Genomic DNA, 19,663 nt, shown 5'->3' with positions numbered 1-19,663 from the left:
AGTAATAAGACATACTTTCATTGTTAGAGTCCTTGTCATTTTGGGCGGTGGGGTAGCCTTGTGGTTAAAGCGTTTACTCGTCACGCCAAAGGCCCGGGTTTGATTCCCCACGTGGGTACAATGTTTGAAGCCCATTTCTGGTGCACCCTGCCGTGATTTTGCTGGAATAATGCTAAAAGAGGCGTCTGACCACACTCACTCCTTTTCATGTATGAAAGAACTACTATTTGTCACACAGTATGTGTAGTGCTTCAGGCTGCAGCCTGTGTTACGGAGACTGTTGTCACAAATGTCAATTGTCTTGGTCACCACTGTCCAAACGTTTGGTGTCACCCTGGGCAAGTGACTTAGTTCAAATGTGCCTCTGTTCACCAAGCAGGGAATGGGTACCCGATATGTGAGGTGGATGTTAAAACCTTCTAGCGCCCCTAGGCAACATGGATTGTATACTCCCCAGGGAGTTGAGAATGATAACTTGAATGCAAACGGATCCACTGATTGGGGAACAATGGAACCGCATTTGAGCAATTACTAGTACCTGTGGTATATAAATGTATAATATAATAAAATTAAAATAACTAACTTGGTGTATTTGTACATCTCATTTTAATATTGTACCAAATTTGCCCTAGTGGTATAGATGTATGTGTTATGCTAGTGCCTGTGAATCTGATTTACATATCTAATTTCAATATATTATGTAATATGTATCTTATCGATATTTGACCTAATGTGCAATTATATGCATTTTATTTAAACATGTTTTAATTCTCTTTTAAAACTCTTTTAACTTAAGAATTCCAAACATATTTAGATTATGGGAATGTTATATTTCGGTAGTGTTTAGGCTTTTTTCTTGTGTTTTGATCCTAACGTGTTGTACATTTTCTTACGCAACAAACAAACAAACTAGATATCAAATCACCAGTTTATTAAAGGTCGTACCTCAATCGGTTTTCCCCAAACTAAACGCATGTAAAGACATAATAAATTGAGGAGAAACATTTAACAATGGCCTGATTTCAACGCTTTAAAAAGTTCCATATATAATCTAAATTGCGAAAGTTTAACTCGTTCAACGTTTTCTTTAACGCTTTCAATGTTATAGCTCAAAAGGATAATTGGAAAATGGGTAAACTGTTAATAAACGAGTAATTCTCCAAAACAATATGAAAAACATCTTTAAATTGTAAAACATAATGCAAGTACTTTACCATAGGATACAATAAAATATTGACAGCAAACTCTGAATATCTTCGGTTCACAACATAACTGATCCGTATTTTCAGAAACAGATCACATTGAGCAATGGTAACATTTATCACAGTTTCATAAATCATAATGCATGTCGGAAACAACAATAAAAACAACAATATAATATTCATGTCAACCACATGGCTAGCTGTTCAAAATGAAAAAAATAGAACTTAATCAACAGATTGGTAAAAAGTATATTTTATGATATCAGGACACCTCATTAATCCAACAGTTTGTAATCTCCAAGTTTGATGATTAACGACGTTTCCCTGCCCATGCGATCTTGGGGAAAAGCCGAAAAAACCATTATTATTACGTGTGCAAGTATTGGATCAAAATAAATTATTCCTGAAATTGCCCCCCAAAAATAATTTTAATAATTTTAATAGACTGGATCGTAAAGACAAACATTTCAAATTTGCCTCTACCAAACATCCCAGAACTCCTCTGATATTAATGAGTCCGTTTTTTGTTTAAAAAAAGAAAAAAAATGAATATTGCATTATGTTTTTTCCAAGTTGACTTTAGTGCCGCGAAACCTGGATAATTGTGGCTCTGGTTATCTGGATATATCGTAGTTTAACCATTTACAGTTACAAACGAGGTTAATGACAAGGTCATTAAACAAAAGTTTTTATCCAGACAAAGCAATCTGCGCTGTCTGGATTGAAGAGGGTTCAAGGTATAGTGCCATTCTCGCGATAGACTGAAACATAACAACAATTAACAACATTCGTGAGTGTTTTACAGGTGTCGACTTATATGTATATACACATAATGAGCTGCTCTCTGAATATACAAATCCATATCATCTGGCTACCTGGCTGTATATAGAATATACATGGCGTTATTAAGGGTAAGGGTATGCTATAGAGGCAATATACATCTGGTCACCTGGCTGTACATGTGCAATGGATGTCACTTATGCCATAGGGGTAAATAATCTAGTTACCTGCCCGTTCTTGACGCATGACATGGGTGTTACGTATGTAAATAATCGGGTTACTTAGATTTGTTTGTGTTTTGTTTATTTGTTGTTTAACGCCGCACTCAGCAATATTCCAGCTATATGACGGCGGTCTGTAAATAATCGAGTCTGGACCAGACAATCCAGTCATTAACATCATGAGCATCGATCCACGCAATTGCCATCCGATGACATGCGTCACCCAAGTCAGTGAGCCCGGTAGTCGCCTCTTACGACAAGGCTGCTTCGCACAACATGAAGACACTGCATCGATGTTACTTATATGGTCAATATACAACATATTACCCGAACGCACATGCAGTATATAGCTATGTTACTATGCTATATGGGAAAAATACATCCGGTTACCCCCGTGTAGCATATAAGCGATGTTACTGTTTGGGTTTCCATTTAGAATAAAAGGTCAGTGATTATGGGGAGAATATATGTTATATGGGTTATATGTAGAAACATTCTGTACACAATACATTTATGCAATGTATTCTACGAAAACAAGTTATGATGACGCTAAATTACATTTTACGTAAAATGATTATGAACTAGGAGAAATTCGCTACAGTGGCTAGCAAACAAACTAGCAAGAATTCCAACATTAATTTCAGCTTCAAAACATTTTGATGTTTACTTCGGGAAAAGTGGCTACATGAAATTTATTGTGAAATAATGAGAAATTATGATAATGATTTTGGTATTTTTGGTATTTCATTGTTGGGTTTCAGCAGTGATTTACATATTCACCCAATCCATTTTGACAAAATAATAATAAGTAGTTACAGGTTGTTTTCCCATAACAGAAAAAACTAAATGTGAAAAAAGGATCTTGAGGATTCATTGGTGAGGCAACAACGTGAGGATTCGGTACTTGGTGTTTATGGGATAACTTGGTATTCCGACTGAATCAGCAACGAAGATCCCTTTTCATATCCGTTGGCAGTTGTTCTTCATTAGGTATGCGTACTGATGAATGCGATCAGATTCCATAATCTGTTGAGTGATTGAGTGAGTTGGGTATAACGCCGCTTTTAACAGTATTCCAGTTATATCGCGGCATGTCAGCTTAATGTTGGAGGAAAGCCCGAAGTGATGCAGGTCTCAGACGTTTACCACTTCGGTGAAACCCACGAGCACGGGTATGGTGCTGACAAACCTAGAAACATAATCGGGGCGAACCGGGATTCGAACCCACAATCATAGGTTTCTGGCGTGCCCAAGGGACGCAACTCTGCACAGCGAATTGCGTCGCCTCAGACGACTAGGCCACCCGTACCCCCCATAACCTGTTGACGGGTTTCTAAAGTAAAACCATGAACTGCCGAACTTCTCCACTAAATTAAACCCTGTTGATTTTTCAAACAATGCTCCATGTGGAATCACAATTTGGTGACTTGCATGTAAGGGATATCATCAGATGACGCATCATCATAAACAAGATAGGAGTCCAACTCAGCAAATAGCTCGGCGTCCAGTTCCGAATCTAGGTTGGGGTCGGTGCTGGTGGTGGAACCAGAGCCGTCGAGGTCGTCGTCCGTCATGGACGCTGTCTCGTTCAAGTCCATGGAGGAAGAGCTGACACTGCTTTCACTGGAGCGAGATCGCAGAGAAAACAGCTCGTTCAGCATAACAGGATCAAGGTCTGCAAAAGGATCAACGTATTCCACGTCGCTTGATCCTATGCTGCCGCTGTCTACGGAGCCTTCTGTTCTCGTGACATCGTTCTGTGGTTCTATGTCTACCTGGAAGTTGAACCTTTCGTCCCCGGTCTCCTGATCTGAGCTGAGACCTGAGTCTGGGGGTGTGGTCTCCCGGGGTGTCCTTTCCTCTATAATGCTCAGGGGTCTCTGGATTTCACTGAAGGTGTGGCTCCGGCGGATTATCCCTGCTGGTTTGGTGATGGTTGGCGCAGAGGCACGCCTTACGGCCAAACTGGGGAATACAGAGAGATTATTACCCGAATGTGTTTTGGTATCGTGAATATCATATTTAAGAAACAAAAATTCTTATAACCGTATTTCCTCTAAAAAGCGCGACGGTGATCATTCTTGAACAAGCTTCCAAACCGGCGCTGAAGGTCCGGCGCCCATTAAAAATACTGTGTTTATTAGAGGAAATACGGTATCTATGACGCCGGAGACTCTAAGGCGAAACAGTAGGTGTATTGGAAATGTTCAGGAAAAACTCTTACTTCTCAATGTTGCCCTTCTTCATGATTGAGTGAGTGAGTGAGTTAGGTTTAACGCCGCTTTGAGCAGTATTTCAGCCAAATCACGTCCTGTCAGCTGAATGTCGGAGGAAAGCCCGAAGTGATGCAGGTCTCAGACGTTTACAACTTTGGTGAAACTCACAAGCACGGTATGGTGCTGACACACCTAGAAACATAATCGGAGCGAATCGGGATTTCAACCCACGATCATAGGTTTCTGGCGTGCCCAAGGGACGCAAGTCTGCGCCTTAGATAACTAGGCCACCCGTGTTCCCATTACTTCATGAGCTATTCGATAAAACTATTCAACTCAACAATACATTTAAAAGAGAGCAGGTGTCTGGTGATGTTCCTTATACTTGTGCGATGCTATTCGGACTGCGGGAACCCGGTGGTTGAAGCGTTCACTCGTCACAGCGAAGACCGGTTTAATCCCGAAATTTGTACATGAACCCATTTCTGGTATCCCTTTACTCCTTCTGTAGTTCCTGACTATGCTTGTAGTAAAAGGCGACTAACGGGATCGGGTAGTCAGGCTCGCTGACTTGGTTGATGCATGTCATCGATCCCAATGGCGTGGATCGATGCTCATGATATTAATCACTGGATTGTCTGGTCCAGACTCGGTTATTTACAGACCGCCGTCATATAACTGGAATATTGCTGAGTGCGGCGTAAAACAACAAACCAACCAACCAACCAACCAACCTTCTGTAGCTCCAGTAACAGATTCACTCTTATTATGATTCTAGGTAGGGTAACATGCATACCCCTGCTCGTCTGTTTCCCTAAAGTGGTTAACGCCTCACATCTGCATCACGTTCTTTTCTAAATTAAGCTGGGACGCCGTGATGTAACTGAAATACCTTTCAAAGCGGCGTAAAACACAACTCACTCACTACCTACCTAGTCCTCCTCCGGAGTACTGACTCTTCATCCATCCGCAGCATGGAGTGGCGTCTGGCCAGGGCGAGAGACGCTCTTCTCACTATCGACTTTCGCCGCGCTATCGACATCCGTTTCAAGGCTCTGTCAAAAAAATTAACGCATTAACGCTGCTATAAAACATTAACTTGTACGGCAAGATTAACCACATTTAAGATTGAAAGATCTAAATGCATCAAATAAATGAGTAAGTCAGCTTTTATGATATTTTCCTTTATTGTAGTCTTTCTCACGCTGAAGCCAGGATTCCCACATGGTAACGTGTAGAGTCAAACAATACTCTTGACATCCCACGCCGTGAGATATTGATCTGCATTGAACAATTATAATGCTAAATCACTATATACTGCACTGTTAGTTCACTGTTAGAGATCGCGAGACTATTTGAAGTATTGTGCGGTTCATTAGATTACAAAGACTCTGATTTCCAAAAGATGTTCTCGGGTTTATGACCGATTGCTACATAAACCAATGCCATGACCAAAAAACATATGAGAATATATATAACAAACATCGGTTCAATGCTATTCATGAAGATCCGGGTTTGAATTGGTCTCCAGCAACCAAACGTGATCCGGTGGAAAGGCTCCTGACTTGGTTGATGCTGTCATCGTGTTCCAGCGTAGATCGATGCTCATGATGTCAATCACTGGATTGTCTGGGTCAGACTCGATTATTTACAGACCACCACCATATAGCTGAAATAGTGCTGAAAGGCTTTTAAACAACACACAACGACACTAATGATTAAGGCTGTAGCTCCCGTCTACGACAGACAATGTGATTCAAAATGTGTGTCTAGCCTACTCACCGTCGGGGAGCGATCCGCAAGAAGAGCTGAAGGTATATCTGAAATTTCTCTGAAATGAGGAGATGATGTTTAGGAAACATTGTTAGGTATTGTACTATAAAGTATATTACGTTTAGTTTCTCTGCATGTGACCATTCGGCATAATGTACATGGGTAGATCAGTCGTCTAAGGCACCGCAATTCGCTGTGCAGAGTTGCGTCCCTTTCTTATCCGATGGGTTCGAATCCAGGAATCGCCATGATAATGTTTCTTAGTTTGTCCCCTCCACACCTCTGCTCGTGTCGCACCACAGTGCTAAACGTCTCAGACCTGCACCACTTTAAGCTTTCCTCCACACCGTGATATAAGCATAGGCATAACTGAAGTACTGTTTAAAGCAGCGTTTGACCCAACTCACTCACTACAGTGTTAAATAATAGTCTCCAGCTAATTGGACATTGAAAGGACAAATGACTCATTTTTGAACCCAAGGGTTTCAACGTAGGGAGACATTTCCAGGGAACGATACCAATGACTCACCTTGGTAATCTGTTTTCCGAGATATGAGTGAGTGAGTGAGTTGGGTTTAACGCCGCTTTTAACAGTATTCCAGTTATATCACGGCGTGTCAGCTTAATGTGGGAGGAAAGCCCGAAGTGATGAAGTTTACCACTACGGTGAAACCCACGAGCACGGGTATGGCGCTGACAAACCTAGAAACATAATCGGGGCGAACCGGGATTCGAACCCACAATCATAGGTTTCTGGCGCGACCAAGGGACGCAACTCTGCACAGCGAATCGCGGCGCCTTAGACGACTGGGCCACCCGTGCCCCCCTTCCGAGATATGAACTTATGAATCGCTTTAACGGGATTCAGAGAAGAGACCATTATTACATGTATATGTGTTGACACAATGATATATAATAAAGTCCGACATCTGTATCAGTTTCAGACATATATGTAGTATTTTCACTGTCTCAAAACAGCTCTTCAGTGTGTGTGTGTGTGTGTGTGCGTGCGTGCGTGCGTGCGTGCGTGCGTGCGTGCGTGCGTGCGTGCGTGCGTGTGTTGACGGAGCTTACCTGAAAATTGACCGTTGATTTTGAGGAACTTCTTGGGTATGTAAAGAATCAGAGAGAAGACAACGAGAGCCAGGGACAAGATAAATTCTGTCTTGGGTGCCTCGAGGAACGGCGCGATGGAGAAACAGGCGATGATGGCAACGACGACGATTGGGATGGCGATGTTAACCTGTTGATGACGTAACCGTGTGTTATTAAACGCCTCTGTGAAAAATATTTCACTTACATCAGGGCGCGTCAAAGAAAATCAGCAAGTCAAGTCTGGGCCTGGTAGACCAGTGGTTGAACAACGATGGCCAACATTGGGACATGATGATACACAACCAGGTGACACATTGTAAATACTTGATCGGTTCTAGCAAGCAAGGGCAGTTTTTAACATTTCAACTACCGCGCAAGTACTGTGCATATACACATTGTCGTTAAGATAGGCGTGAAGCATACGCCTCAATCGCCTGAACCGACTAGTTGTCACATTGTGAAGGTTTGTGGATTTGTAAATATGAGAACAAAATAGGAATATGCCATGGATATTTCACAGTTGTCTTAAAATGTTTGTTATTCTTATACGCTTTTTGTACTTTTCATTCAATGTATTTCTGATGTCGTGATACTGCTGGAATATTGCTAAAAGCGGCGTAAAACCGCACTCACTCACACACTCATTCAATGTACATTGTATATCATTTTTATCCAAATGGTAAAATTCCATAAAGGTTTTTAAATGTTTCTATTTTTATACATTTCTTTTCATTCAATGTATTTCTGATGTCGTGATATTGTTGGAATATTGCTAAAAGCGGCGTAAAACCGTACTCGCTCACTCACTCATTCAATATATATTATTTTTACCAAAATATGAAGATTCCATATTTTAAAGTGATTTACATCTGCAATTAAGATATAAAATACGTGACTACAGTGATACATGTACGGGGCGGTCGGGTAGCGAAGTGGTTAAAGCGTTCGCTCGTCACGCCAAAGACCCGGGTTCGATTCCCGACATGGGTACAATGTGTGAAGACCATTTCCGATGTCCCCCGCCGTGATATTGCTGGAATATTGCTAAAAGCGGCGTAAAACCATACTCATTCACTCACTCACTCACTCATTCACTCACTGATACATGTACGCTTGGCCCACCTTATAGGGCCTGGACTTCGCCTTGTTTTTCACCCTGAGGACCAGGAGTGCCAGGATTGCCAGACCGTGGAACAACCAGACAGTGAAGACGAAGAACCGAACCAGGACGTCCAGCGAGCCGAACAGCAGCATCAGGATGGCGATCAACGCCTGCAGCAGACACTACATCATCACCGTCTCATCCAGGTAGTAGTACGCCAAGATCCAAATACACAAAGTGACAAAACCCTCTCCATATCCAAAAGAAATCTCTGCATAAAGCAGTATGAGTCCGTCTATATCATAAGCATGTGTTTATGAATCACTAACAGACAGTGATGGTACCAGTGTTCGCGAGAAGGTGAGCGTATCCTGCCCCACCGGTGGCACCCATCACAAACACATGCAAAGGCAAGTCAATTGTTCACCTGAAAAACAGTTTTTTAAGTAAAGCTTTCGACAGTTTTATGGTAGACATGTGGAGGACATGTCCAAATGTGACACGTCAGAGACCAAAATAATGTCTGGTGAAATTCCATATTTTGACTTCTACCATATCTTTCAGGACTTTTTAGGTGAACTTTTGACTTGCCTTTTCGTGTGTTTGTGTCGGGCTGAGGGTTCCATATATATGTAGTTTATACATGTTTTTGTTGAGAAATGACAATCACTTATTTATCAATCACGTATACAACGTGGAACACACTACTTTGTGTGATGAATACAATTCGGCGTACATTGATGTCACTATATTAAGTGTTACCTATGATTTGTTTTGAATGTTGTTAGCTCACCTTATACGAATATCATGAAAATAACTGTAGAATTCTTTTTACTACATATTCATCATGTATCAAATACTATTCACAGACAGACGTGTTTATTCAGTATTGCGGCCTTGTGACCCAGAGTACAATTGAATAAACAAAATAGAGTTGTAGTCAAGTGACTGACAGGACAATTGCTAAATTATCAGCCCTTAGGAATCTTATAGAAAATGTGTTTGATAAAGATGGCTACTGACTTAATAGTATTTACATCATTTGAGTTAAGTAAATTGTACATTACTTAGAGTATGTATTTTCTAAATGTGCATAGGAAATATTTCTTTCTTTGGGAAGCAAAGGCATCGCAGATTAACAGGACATGATACTCGTCTTCAGTGTATCCAGATTAACAATATGTACAAATAATATTTGAATTGTCTATGTCTTTTATGTTTAGACAATGTAAAGAGATTCTAAACTTACAAAACGCTTGTACACAGGATCATTTAATGTTTCTCAGGTTGAAACACCGATTTACTGGAAACTAAAAGTGAAATAAAATGAGAAGGTCTGATACGTTTTGACGAACCTTGAACGAAAATATCAACGTGTCTTTGTTTAAATGTAGAAACAAACGAAAGCTTATCGCCAACATCTTGGGCAATCCAAACATAGGAGACACTACAAGAAAATAATTATGTTCTGACACTGGACGCCAATGTTTGTTTGCCATCAATATCTAAGATACTAACAATATTCAGAGTCGTGGCAGTCGAACAGCAAATGGCCCTCCCTCCCTCCCTCCCTACACCTCTTACCCTGCTGATGAGGGTGATGATGTTGGTCTTGCTGCGCACGTGTACCCAGGAGGAGAACTCCGGCATGTTGCCGTCTTTCAGAGCGACGCCAGACAGTCTGCGTGGACAAACATGACGGAATGTGTATCGTTTAATGTAAACACAGTTGATGGCTGTTGTCTCAAAAACCTGAGGGGCGGTCGGATAGCCTAGTGGTTAGAGCGTTCGCTCGTCACGCCGAAGACTCGGGTTCGATTCCTGACATGGGTACAATGTGTGATGCCCATGTCTGGTGTCCCCCGCCGTGATATTGCTGGAATATTGCTAAAAGCGGCGTTAAACCATACCCACCCACTCAAAAACTGACACATAAGTAGAAAGGCTGGGATTTTATCGAAATCAAAACATATTTTCCCCGAAAATGCTTAAAACATAATTATGCTTGAGAATGTTGTAAACAGGAAATTGCAAGAAAAAGATCATTGTAAACAAAATAAATATAGGCTCAGTTTTAATAAAAAAATATCTGATTTTCAGTTGCAGCAGAAAAAATACCCAGTCTCCATGCAAAACTTACAAATTCTACATTGTCTGCCATGAAGAGAATTTATGGATGTCAACTTCTTTATCATAAAGAAGAGAAAGTTTCGGAGTATAGACTTACTTCTTCCTAAGTATATACTACAAAACGTTGTGTTCTTCATAAATACTCATCCTTATGTGTATAACTCCTAAATTCTAACTTTCTTCTTTCAAAGACTTGTGTTTCTTTTTGTGTTTTTCACTTCAATATCATCAGTATATTTATTTTCTGAGGCCTATATATCAAATAACGTGTTGTGCTGGGAATAGTGTCACGGCTTTTGTGGGCCAGGTGTACAAGAACAGATAACCACTGCGATATGACACTACACGAAGTAAGGATAGTAAGATCCGACTGTTTGCATAGTGCAGGTAACAAACTTTATGATTTGAATTTAACAATCTACGGAGACGTCTTCCGAGTTTATGCCTTCAATGTCATCATTCAAAACGGGCTCTTTGCCAGAAGTAACTTCAGTGTTAAAACTGTTAAAGTACCCCCTACATCAGAAATATGAGTACCCTGCCAAAAGAACAACCGTTAATTGAAGTCATACATTATTCCCCCACGTACCCCAAGAGTGATAACGACATCATAATGCGATAAAATAAAGGTGTGTACTTTACCAGTTTTGATAAATTTATCTGAAGAATTAGCTTGAAGGCCACGGCCCCCTATCTCTTTTGTTTGATGTGCTCGACTCGTGGCCAACTAGAGGATAATAGAATGAAACGCACCTTAAGCAAATATGCCAAATACCGCCCTCTACTAAACACTATCCTGTCGGGGTCACACTCCTGACCCACATGTCACAATATACAACTTGAGTTGTGTTATCCGGTCTTCATTCATCCCGACTACTAACAGTAAACCCTTAGACAAACAGGGGACTTCAAACTCGTCACGTCCCAGTATCAGAATAATACATGATCAAAAGTCACTAAAACTAGAGGGTTTTTTCTCACATATTCTATAAATCTATTGATTCCCTAACCTATGCTTGTCTCCCTGTGGGGATTATGGGTAGAATATGTCCCGTTTAACCCATGCTTGTCTCCCTGTGGGAATTATGGGTAGAATATGTCCCCTTTAACCCATGCTTGTCTCCCTGTGGGGATTACGGGTAGAATTGACCCTTTAACCTATGCTTGTCTCCCTGGTAGAATTGGCCTTATAACCTATGCTTGTCTCCCTGTGGGGATTACGGGTAGAATTGGCCCTATAACCTATGCTTGTCTCCCTGTGAGTATTACAAGTAGAATTGGCCCAATAACCTATGCTTGTCTCTCTGTGGGGATTATGGTTAGAATTGCCCTTATAACCTATGCTTGTCTTCCTGTGGGGATTACAGTTAGAATTGGAAACAACATTAACTCACTCACTAAAGGTTTACCTAAATATTTAAATAAATAAAAATTTTGATCTTGATAGTGTGTCTTACTCTCGTTTGGGTCCCAGAAACCCTCCTGCAAATATCTATCTGCATTTCTCCCGTGGGTGTGTTCTGGTAGGCTCACTCCCGACATACAGTTTGCTTAGAGTGAGTATTGTTTTACGTCGCGTTGAGCAATATACCAGCAATATCACGGCGAGGGGACCCATGTGGGGAATCGAACACCGGTCTTCGGCGTAACGAGCGAACACTTTAACCACTAGGCTACCCCACCGCCCCAGTTTGCTCAGAGGGTTACAAGGTTCGATAGACCTGGTGGCAGTTGTCTGACATAACAATTTACATTCACACTTCCAGTCATCTCGCGTTCAGAGAAGGAAGTCAACACATTCTTTGATACATCTTTCATATGCATCCGATTCTCAACATACAGGCTGGAATTCAGTCACTCCTGAGCCACACTCCTCGTGTTGGTCCTTGCTTACTAGTTTGGTTATTACGTACTTTTCCGTGTTTACCGTTTATGCCAAACAGTAATCGAGTTACCGTTACTCCTAAATCGATATAAGTAATTTCTACCGTTTTCTAGGTTGTGATCTTTCAATCGATCTGCTAAAACACATCTAACAAGTATCAAACGGCTGCTTATATCGGCTGGTGCCACAACCCTTCCTCGACTTACGACCGCCTCCGTGGTCTAGTGGTAGAGCGTCCGCCCGGAGAGCGGAAGTTCCGGGGTTCGGTCCCCGACCTCGTCATACCAAAAGACGTTTAAAGATGGTACTTGTTGTTACCCTGTCTGACACTCGGCATTTAGGGGCTAAACCAAGGACTGGTCGGCTCGGAGTCAGTATACTGTGTCTGAGTGGGGTATTCATGTTAAACTGCGGCATGGTATCTCAGTGAGCTAGCACTATAAATCGGCATCAATCCGGACTAGTACAAGCAGCCACACACACACACATACGTGCATGCACGTCGCTATATAAGTGCAATAATCTTGGACGCGACGGTATACCTCATTTCACCTCACCTCACCTCACCTCACTCGACTTAACCTCTCACCGTACGTCATCACAGCCAAATACAACTATTTACTTCCGGGTTATCTTGGAACTTTCTGTGTCCATCATTTACCGAATCTGACAGAACAGTCGAAAAAAGGGTCAGAACTTGTTATAACAGTAACTCGTTACTTTCTAGAAGGTATATTTACCCTATAACAAAATGCTTCGATGTGCTTTCCTATAAATTGTTTTCTTTATTAAGATATTTTTTAAGTGAAAGATTTCGAATACTTTGGAAAGAATATCCAGCACTGGTATTTATCCTTCGTCTATCCTAGTCACGATATGGCTGAAATACTGCCGATGGGACTTTAAATGTTAACCCACGCACTCAACCTTATTCTATCAAGACACCTGTCGGTTACCACAAGAACGCTCCCCGAAAACCACTAAAGCCTGCCTTTTGACATATTATAACAAACCGTCTATATTTTGTTTTGTTTTATAAACTCAAAAAATCCCACTGTTGAACAGAACAGTTGAAAAAATAATAGTCATTTATATAAACAGAAAACGTTTTGCTCATGTCTCAATTACGTAGATCTAGAGGACCAAAGTCCTTATCATGACCCGTCCTGTGTATCTCCCTACCTCCCAGCTGTCAGGAATGTACCGTTAGCACTGCCCAGTGCCGTCAGCCCTACCCCAAGGGGGATAATTGCAGAAGCTTTGCCAAGCATCCTTTCACCCCATGTCTGAAACCAAGTTTGGAAAACCATTATCAGTATGAGAAAAGGTTGTACCTTCAGACGTTAATCAGGTACAGGAAGTATTTTTCAAGTGTCCTGTTTCAAAGACATTGCACTTTTCAGCTTACAAGCGTATTCTGACGTGTTTTCTTTTGGTTTGGTTTTGGTTATATGTATTTATTATTCAATCCCGCTTTTTCAGTGGGTTTGTGTTAGTTTGGTTAGTTAAGCACGTTCTTCCATCGTTCTTCCACGTAATGGCACCACCTCTTCACTTCACGCGGAACCTCTCGACACTTTCCGGGAACCTGTCGTAATTTCACGGAATTACCCGAAAGTACCTGAATGCTATCTGGCACACTTACCACGGCTATGGCCTCGGATGAGAGCATCTCGTGTTTCGTCATTACCGTGAAGTATGACGTCACCACGAGCATGTAGATTACCATTACCAGTGGTATGACGAATTTCACAAGTCGTGGTAAATTTCTGAAGAAAAACATTTGGCATTAATCTAAAGCTATGTTTCTATCGTCCTCTGAAGGCTGTTCGGGGTTAGAAGAAGCGCAGGTTAGTGGGCGGCTACCTAAAGTTTGCAGAGTTACCTACCTTGGGGGTTTCTTCACACCTCTAGTCACGTGGTTGACGTTGGACCTGTAAGTATTAGGTACAATGAAAGAGCAGCTATGAGATATCGTGTCAAACAAAAGAAGGAAATACGACAAATCTGATGAAATCAAGACATGTTTCAAATTGATTTATACTGTCATTTTTTCGGTGACAGAAAATCTGCTGTGGTATTTTTTGTGTTTTAACCCATCAAGACACGCACACACTCAAAAGACGAAGATCCCATTATTGACCACTTGTTTTAATCAGGAAATTGTCTATGAGCAGGTTGGTGGCCAAAGATGAGTTGTTACCATATGTGTTCGGTCCTTACCTATATCACGTAGAAAATCAGTTTGTTCAACGATTCGCTCATGTTCATGTATTAGAAGAAGTCATGATGGAAACCTCTGAAGTCATTCTTTTTAACTCATTTTGCACATTTCGTCGCCTGAGAACCATAATATCCTATGTCCACTTTAACAAGTTTTGAGTAAATTATATTTTCAAATTTGAAGTTCTGTATAATATTAGGGGCGGTCGGGTAGCCAAGTGGTTAAAGCGTTCGCTCGTCACGCCGAAGACCCGGGTTCGAATCCCGACATGGGTACAATGTGTGAAGCCCATTCCTGGTGTTCCCCGCCGTGATAATGCTGGAATATTGCTGAAAGCGGCGTAAAACCATACTCACTCACTCACTGTATAATATGAACTTATTAACGATATGCATATATTTCACATTTAACAAACAATTATAACATAATTGATATATTTTTGACGCAAAAGTAAATAACTCTCTTCTCATTTACAGATAAATGTTATTTTTATGTAAGAGTACCAAAGAAGAAAGGACGTTTTGTTTTTAGATCCATACGTTTCTATTTCCATTAGTAAACCCAATCTGCGTATTGTGATTATTCTCGACCACGGTTTTCACCCAACGGAGAGATCACATACTTGAGACAGTAACTGTAATGAAGTCATCACCTTTTAATTCAGTATTTCAGGTGACAGGTCACAAAAATCACTCCCAATGGTCACATTCTACAGTTGATAAATGATAACCAAAATGATTTGGAACTATGTGGTCATATCTCCTTGTCACGTGATCTGTGTCAAGAATTTGACTGGACACATGGACATTGACATGTTTCATAGTAAAGCATGTTTTTTCTTGGACATGGAATCACTGAAAAATACTTTCCAGCAACAGGGTTTCATGAAATGTTAGAAAAGCACCAATTTGGAAAGAAAATGCAAAAACATCATTTTTGGTCAAATGTGGACATAGGACTTTCTGTTTCTCAGGCGATGATTTGGTTCGTAAAAGGCAACTAACGGGATTTGTGGGTCATGGCTTGCTGACTCAGTTGATTCCACGTCATCGTATCCCCACTGTGTAAATCGATGCTCATGATGTCAATCACTTGATTGTTTTTCCCCGACACAATTATTTACAGACATACAGTTGGACTATTGCTCAGTGTGGCATTAAATAACAAACAAAGTACTACATTTGGTGTTGAAAGTGTTGAATGTCTACCAAATTTTCTTTGAAATGACCCGTCATAACGGGATTTCTGAAGGTTATGCTCATTGCCATAACGAAGCGGACCTTGGGTGCCCAAAAGAGTCCTTGTCATACATTGAGATGATTCCAATGAAACATACCAGCCACCGTACGCCCAGAGACCGTTGAATATGGCGAAGGTAATTGATGTCGGGTTGTCCGTGGTGCCCTCAAAGCCCCCTTGCAGGATCGTGTAATGACCTTTAACAAAATGTTGTTGTTAGGCTCAGCATCAGCTCAGGGCCATTGTCCCCTCTACTCGCAGCCCAGACAGCGAATTTGACATCTCACAGTCAGCCATGCCTGGTGGAACCCACCAAGAACGGAGAATATGGAGACTCCCCCAATATGCATTGATACTCAGATTGAAAAAAGGTTGCGCTCCCAATGGAAAAACCAGGCATTCTACTGATCTGCGCTAAGATATCAGGAGGTTTCAAACAGTGGGACGACTGTACATTCTGGATGCAAGCGAGACAATTCAAAAACGAGATCCTCATGTCATGTCTCATGTTTTGATAATCATTAATCTTGCCAATCACGTTGATGTCAAATATTGTTAGTTCTTCTTTGTTGTTTAACGCCTCACTCAGCAATATTCCAGCTATATGACGGCGGTCTGTGAATAATAGAGTCTGGGTCAGACAATCCAGTGATTGACTTTATGAGCATCGATCCACGCAAATGGGAAACGATGACATGAATCAACCGAGTCAGCGAGCCTGACCACCCGATCCCTTACGACAACCGTTGTCGCCTCTTACGGCAAGCATGGGTTGCTGGGGACCTATTGTAACCCAATTCTTTACGGGTAGTAGTAGTAGTAGTCCTTTGTGATGGCGTTTGTGTTGTTACCCTGGAAGAGTCTGGTGATGCCGAGGATGATGACAACAGCCAACGCCGTCACTTTCCCAACAGTCGCCAGAACTTGCACCTGCGAGGCAAGCTTGTTGCTGAAGCCGTTCAGCAGAGCCAGGGAAACTATGTTGACAGAAAGTGATGCAGTTATAGAACACACAAATCTATCGGTATGATCACTGTTGAACTTTAGATCTGAAAACACAAGTCCATCCATCAGAATACTGGGGTTTTACAGATCAGTATTGTTTATTGTGGAGAATCATATTTGGCAGAAACAGACACAAAAATTATGTCTGGTGCAATTCCCTATTTCCCCCTGTTATTACGTGAATAATTGACGTGCCTTTACATGTGTTTGTGACGGGTGCCACCGATGGGGCAGGATACGCCCACCCCTTTCGCGAACATCTGGTATAATCACTATTTGATAGTGATTCATAAACATATGTTCATGGCTATAATTTACTTTTCTTTACAAATTGAACTCGAAATAAAATGGAATTAACAAAAGTTTATATCAAGCCTATTGGGTACTAGCACTGTATAGCAGAAACAACAGCTGTCTCTAAGTCGCAGAAAATTTCAACCTAGAAACATTTCAATTTAAGGTCATGTCATTTGAAGATGAATGCTCTGAGACGTCCTTGGTCATCGTTCCCTTGAACGCTCGGGGATGATGTTACTTACTTGCCCTTGTTATCTGTTCATCGTGCGTGTTTCACAAAACGTCCTCATGTAATCCTAATGTAGGTCAGTTATGTCTTGTAGATACGCGTTTTAGGTGTAGAGGTGTGACACTATCCGTAAGTTTATCAAACTAGATGAAGCTTTGTGGCACTAAAGAAAGTTGCATGCTACTATATCTATGTGTCCAGCTCAAGTATGTAGTTGCAGCCCACTAAAGGTAGTTACGTGACACTAGAAGTAGTTACGTGACACTAGAAGTAGTTACGTGACACTAGAAGTAGTTACGTGACACTAGAAGTAGTTGTAAGACACTGGAGATAGTTGTAGGACAATATGGGTAGCTATGTGACACCAAAAGTAGTTAAGTGACAATAGAGATAGCTACGTGACACTAGAAGTAAGTACGTGACACAAGAAGTAGTTACGTGACACTATAGATAGCTACCTGAAACTAAAAGTAGTTAAGTGACACTATAGATAGGTACCTGAAACTAGAAGTAATTACGGGACACTAAAGGTAGCTACGTGACACTAGAATTACTTACGGGACACTACAGGTAGTTACGGGACACTAGAAGTAGTTACGGGACACTAGAAGTAATTACGGGACACTAGAGGTAGTCACGGGACACTAGAAGTAGTCACGGGACACTAGAGGCAGTTACGGGACAATAGAGGTAGTCACGGGACACTAGATGTAGTAACGGGACACTAGAAGTAGTTACGGGACACTAGAAGTAGTTACGGGACACTAGAGGTAGTTACGGGACACTAGAGGTAGTTACGGGACACTAGAAGTAGTTACGGGACACTAGAAGTAGTCACGGGACATTAGAAGTGGTTACGGGACACTAGAGGTAGTTATGGGACACTAGAGGTAGTTATGGGACACTAGAAGTAGTCACGGGACACTAGAGGTAGTTACGGGACACTAGAAGTAGTTACGGGACACTAGAAGTAGTTACGGGACACTAGAAGTAGTCACGGGACACTAGAAGTAGTTACGGGACAATAGAGGTAGTCACGGGACACTAGAAGTAATTACGGGACACTAAAAGTAGTTACGGGACACTAGAGGTAGTTACGGGACACTAGAAGTAGTTACGGGACACTAGAAGTAATTACGGGACACTAGAGGTAGTCACGGGACACTAGAAGTAGTCACGGGACACTAGAGGTAGTTACGGGACAATAGAGGTAGTCACGGGACACTAGAGGTAGTTACGGGACACTAGAAGTAGTTACGGGACACTAGAAGTAGTTACGGGACACTAGAGGTAGTTACGGGACACTAGAGGTAGTTACGGGACACTAGAAGTAGTTACGGGACACTAGAAGTAGTCACGGGACATTAGAAGTGGTCAAGGGACACTAGAGGTAGTTACGGGACACTAGAGGTAGTTCAGGGCACTAGAGGTAGTTATGGGACACTAGAAGTAGTTACGGGACACTAGAGGTAGTTACGGGACACTAGAGGTAGTTACGGGACACTAGAAGTAGTTACGGGACACTAGAAGTAGTCACGGGACATTAGAAGTGGTCACGGGACAATAGAGGTAGTTACGGGACACTAGAGGTAGTTACGGGGCACTAGAGGTAGTTATGGGACACTAGAGGTAGTTACGGGACACTAGAGGTAGTTACGGGACACTAGAAGTAGTTACGGGACACTAGAAGTAGTCACGGGACACTAGAGGTAGTTACGGGACAATAGAGGTAGTCACGGGACACTAGAGGTAGTTACGGGACACTAAAAGTAGTTACGGGACACTAGAGGTAGTTACGGGACACTAGAAGTAGTTACGGGATACTAGAAGTAATTACGGGACACTAGAGGTAGTCACGGGACACTAGAAGTAGTCACGGGACACTAGAGGTAGTTACGGGAAAATAGAGGTAGTCACGGGACACTAGATGTAGTTACGGGACACTAGAAGTAGTTACGGGACACTAGAAGTAGTTACGGGACACTAGAGGTAGTTACGGGACACTAGAGGTAGTCACGGGACACTAGAAGTAGTTACGGGACACTAGAAGTAGTCACGGGACATTAGAAGTGGTCACGGGACACTAGGGGTAGTTACGGGACACTAGAGGTAGTTACGGGGCACTAGAGGTAGTTATGGGACACTAGAGGTAGTTACGGGACACTAGAGGTAGTAGTGTGAAACTACAACACAACCCACCCCCCACCACTGTGCCTCCTACAGTAGGTATGCGCCTTTAAGTCAATCAATCAAGATAACTAGGTC

General features: G+C 41.8%; 1 protein-coding gene across 1 annotated transcript in view; it reads right to left on the bottom strand.

Moving 5' to 3' along the window:
• Positions 1–1,724: 1,724 nt before the first annotated feature.
• The window catches only part of LOC139452597 (b(0,+)-type amino acid transporter 1-like), a 29,267-nt gene continuing 11,328 nt past the window's right edge, over positions 1,725–19,663 (bottom strand). The window contains exons 5-15 of the mRNA XM_071234126.1: positions 16,719–16,844; positions 15,965–16,064; positions 14,294–14,338; positions 14,050–14,173; positions 13,587–13,690; positions 9,974–10,070; positions 8,410–8,559; positions 7,267–7,435; positions 6,202–6,250; positions 5,352–5,474; positions 1,725–4,168 (exon numbers count right to left, since the gene is read on the bottom strand). Coding sequence (XP_071090227.1) covers positions 3,616–4,168; positions 5,352–5,474; positions 6,202–6,250; positions 7,267–7,435; positions 8,410–8,559; positions 9,974–10,070; positions 13,587–13,690; positions 14,050–14,173; positions 14,294–14,338; positions 15,965–16,064; positions 16,719–16,844 — 1,640 coding nt within the window. The 3' untranslated portion in view covers positions 1,725–3,615. The remainder of the gene's footprint in view (positions 4,169–5,351; positions 5,475–6,201; positions 6,251–7,266; positions 7,436–8,409; positions 8,560–9,973; positions 10,071–13,586; positions 13,691–14,049; positions 14,174–14,293; positions 14,339–15,964; positions 16,065–16,718; positions 16,845–19,663) is intronic.

This window comes from Haliotis cracherodii, unplaced genomic scaffold (genome assembly GCF_022045235.1).
Source record: "Haliotis cracherodii isolate W230 unplaced genomic scaffold, xgHalCrac1.p SCAF_10, whole genome shotgun sequence".
Taxonomy (NCBI): domain Eukaryota; kingdom Metazoa; phylum Mollusca; class Gastropoda; order Lepetellida; family Haliotidae; genus Haliotis; species Haliotis cracherodii.
Note: the sequence above shows the minus strand (reverse complement) of the source record. Positions and strands in the feature narration are given on the sequence as shown.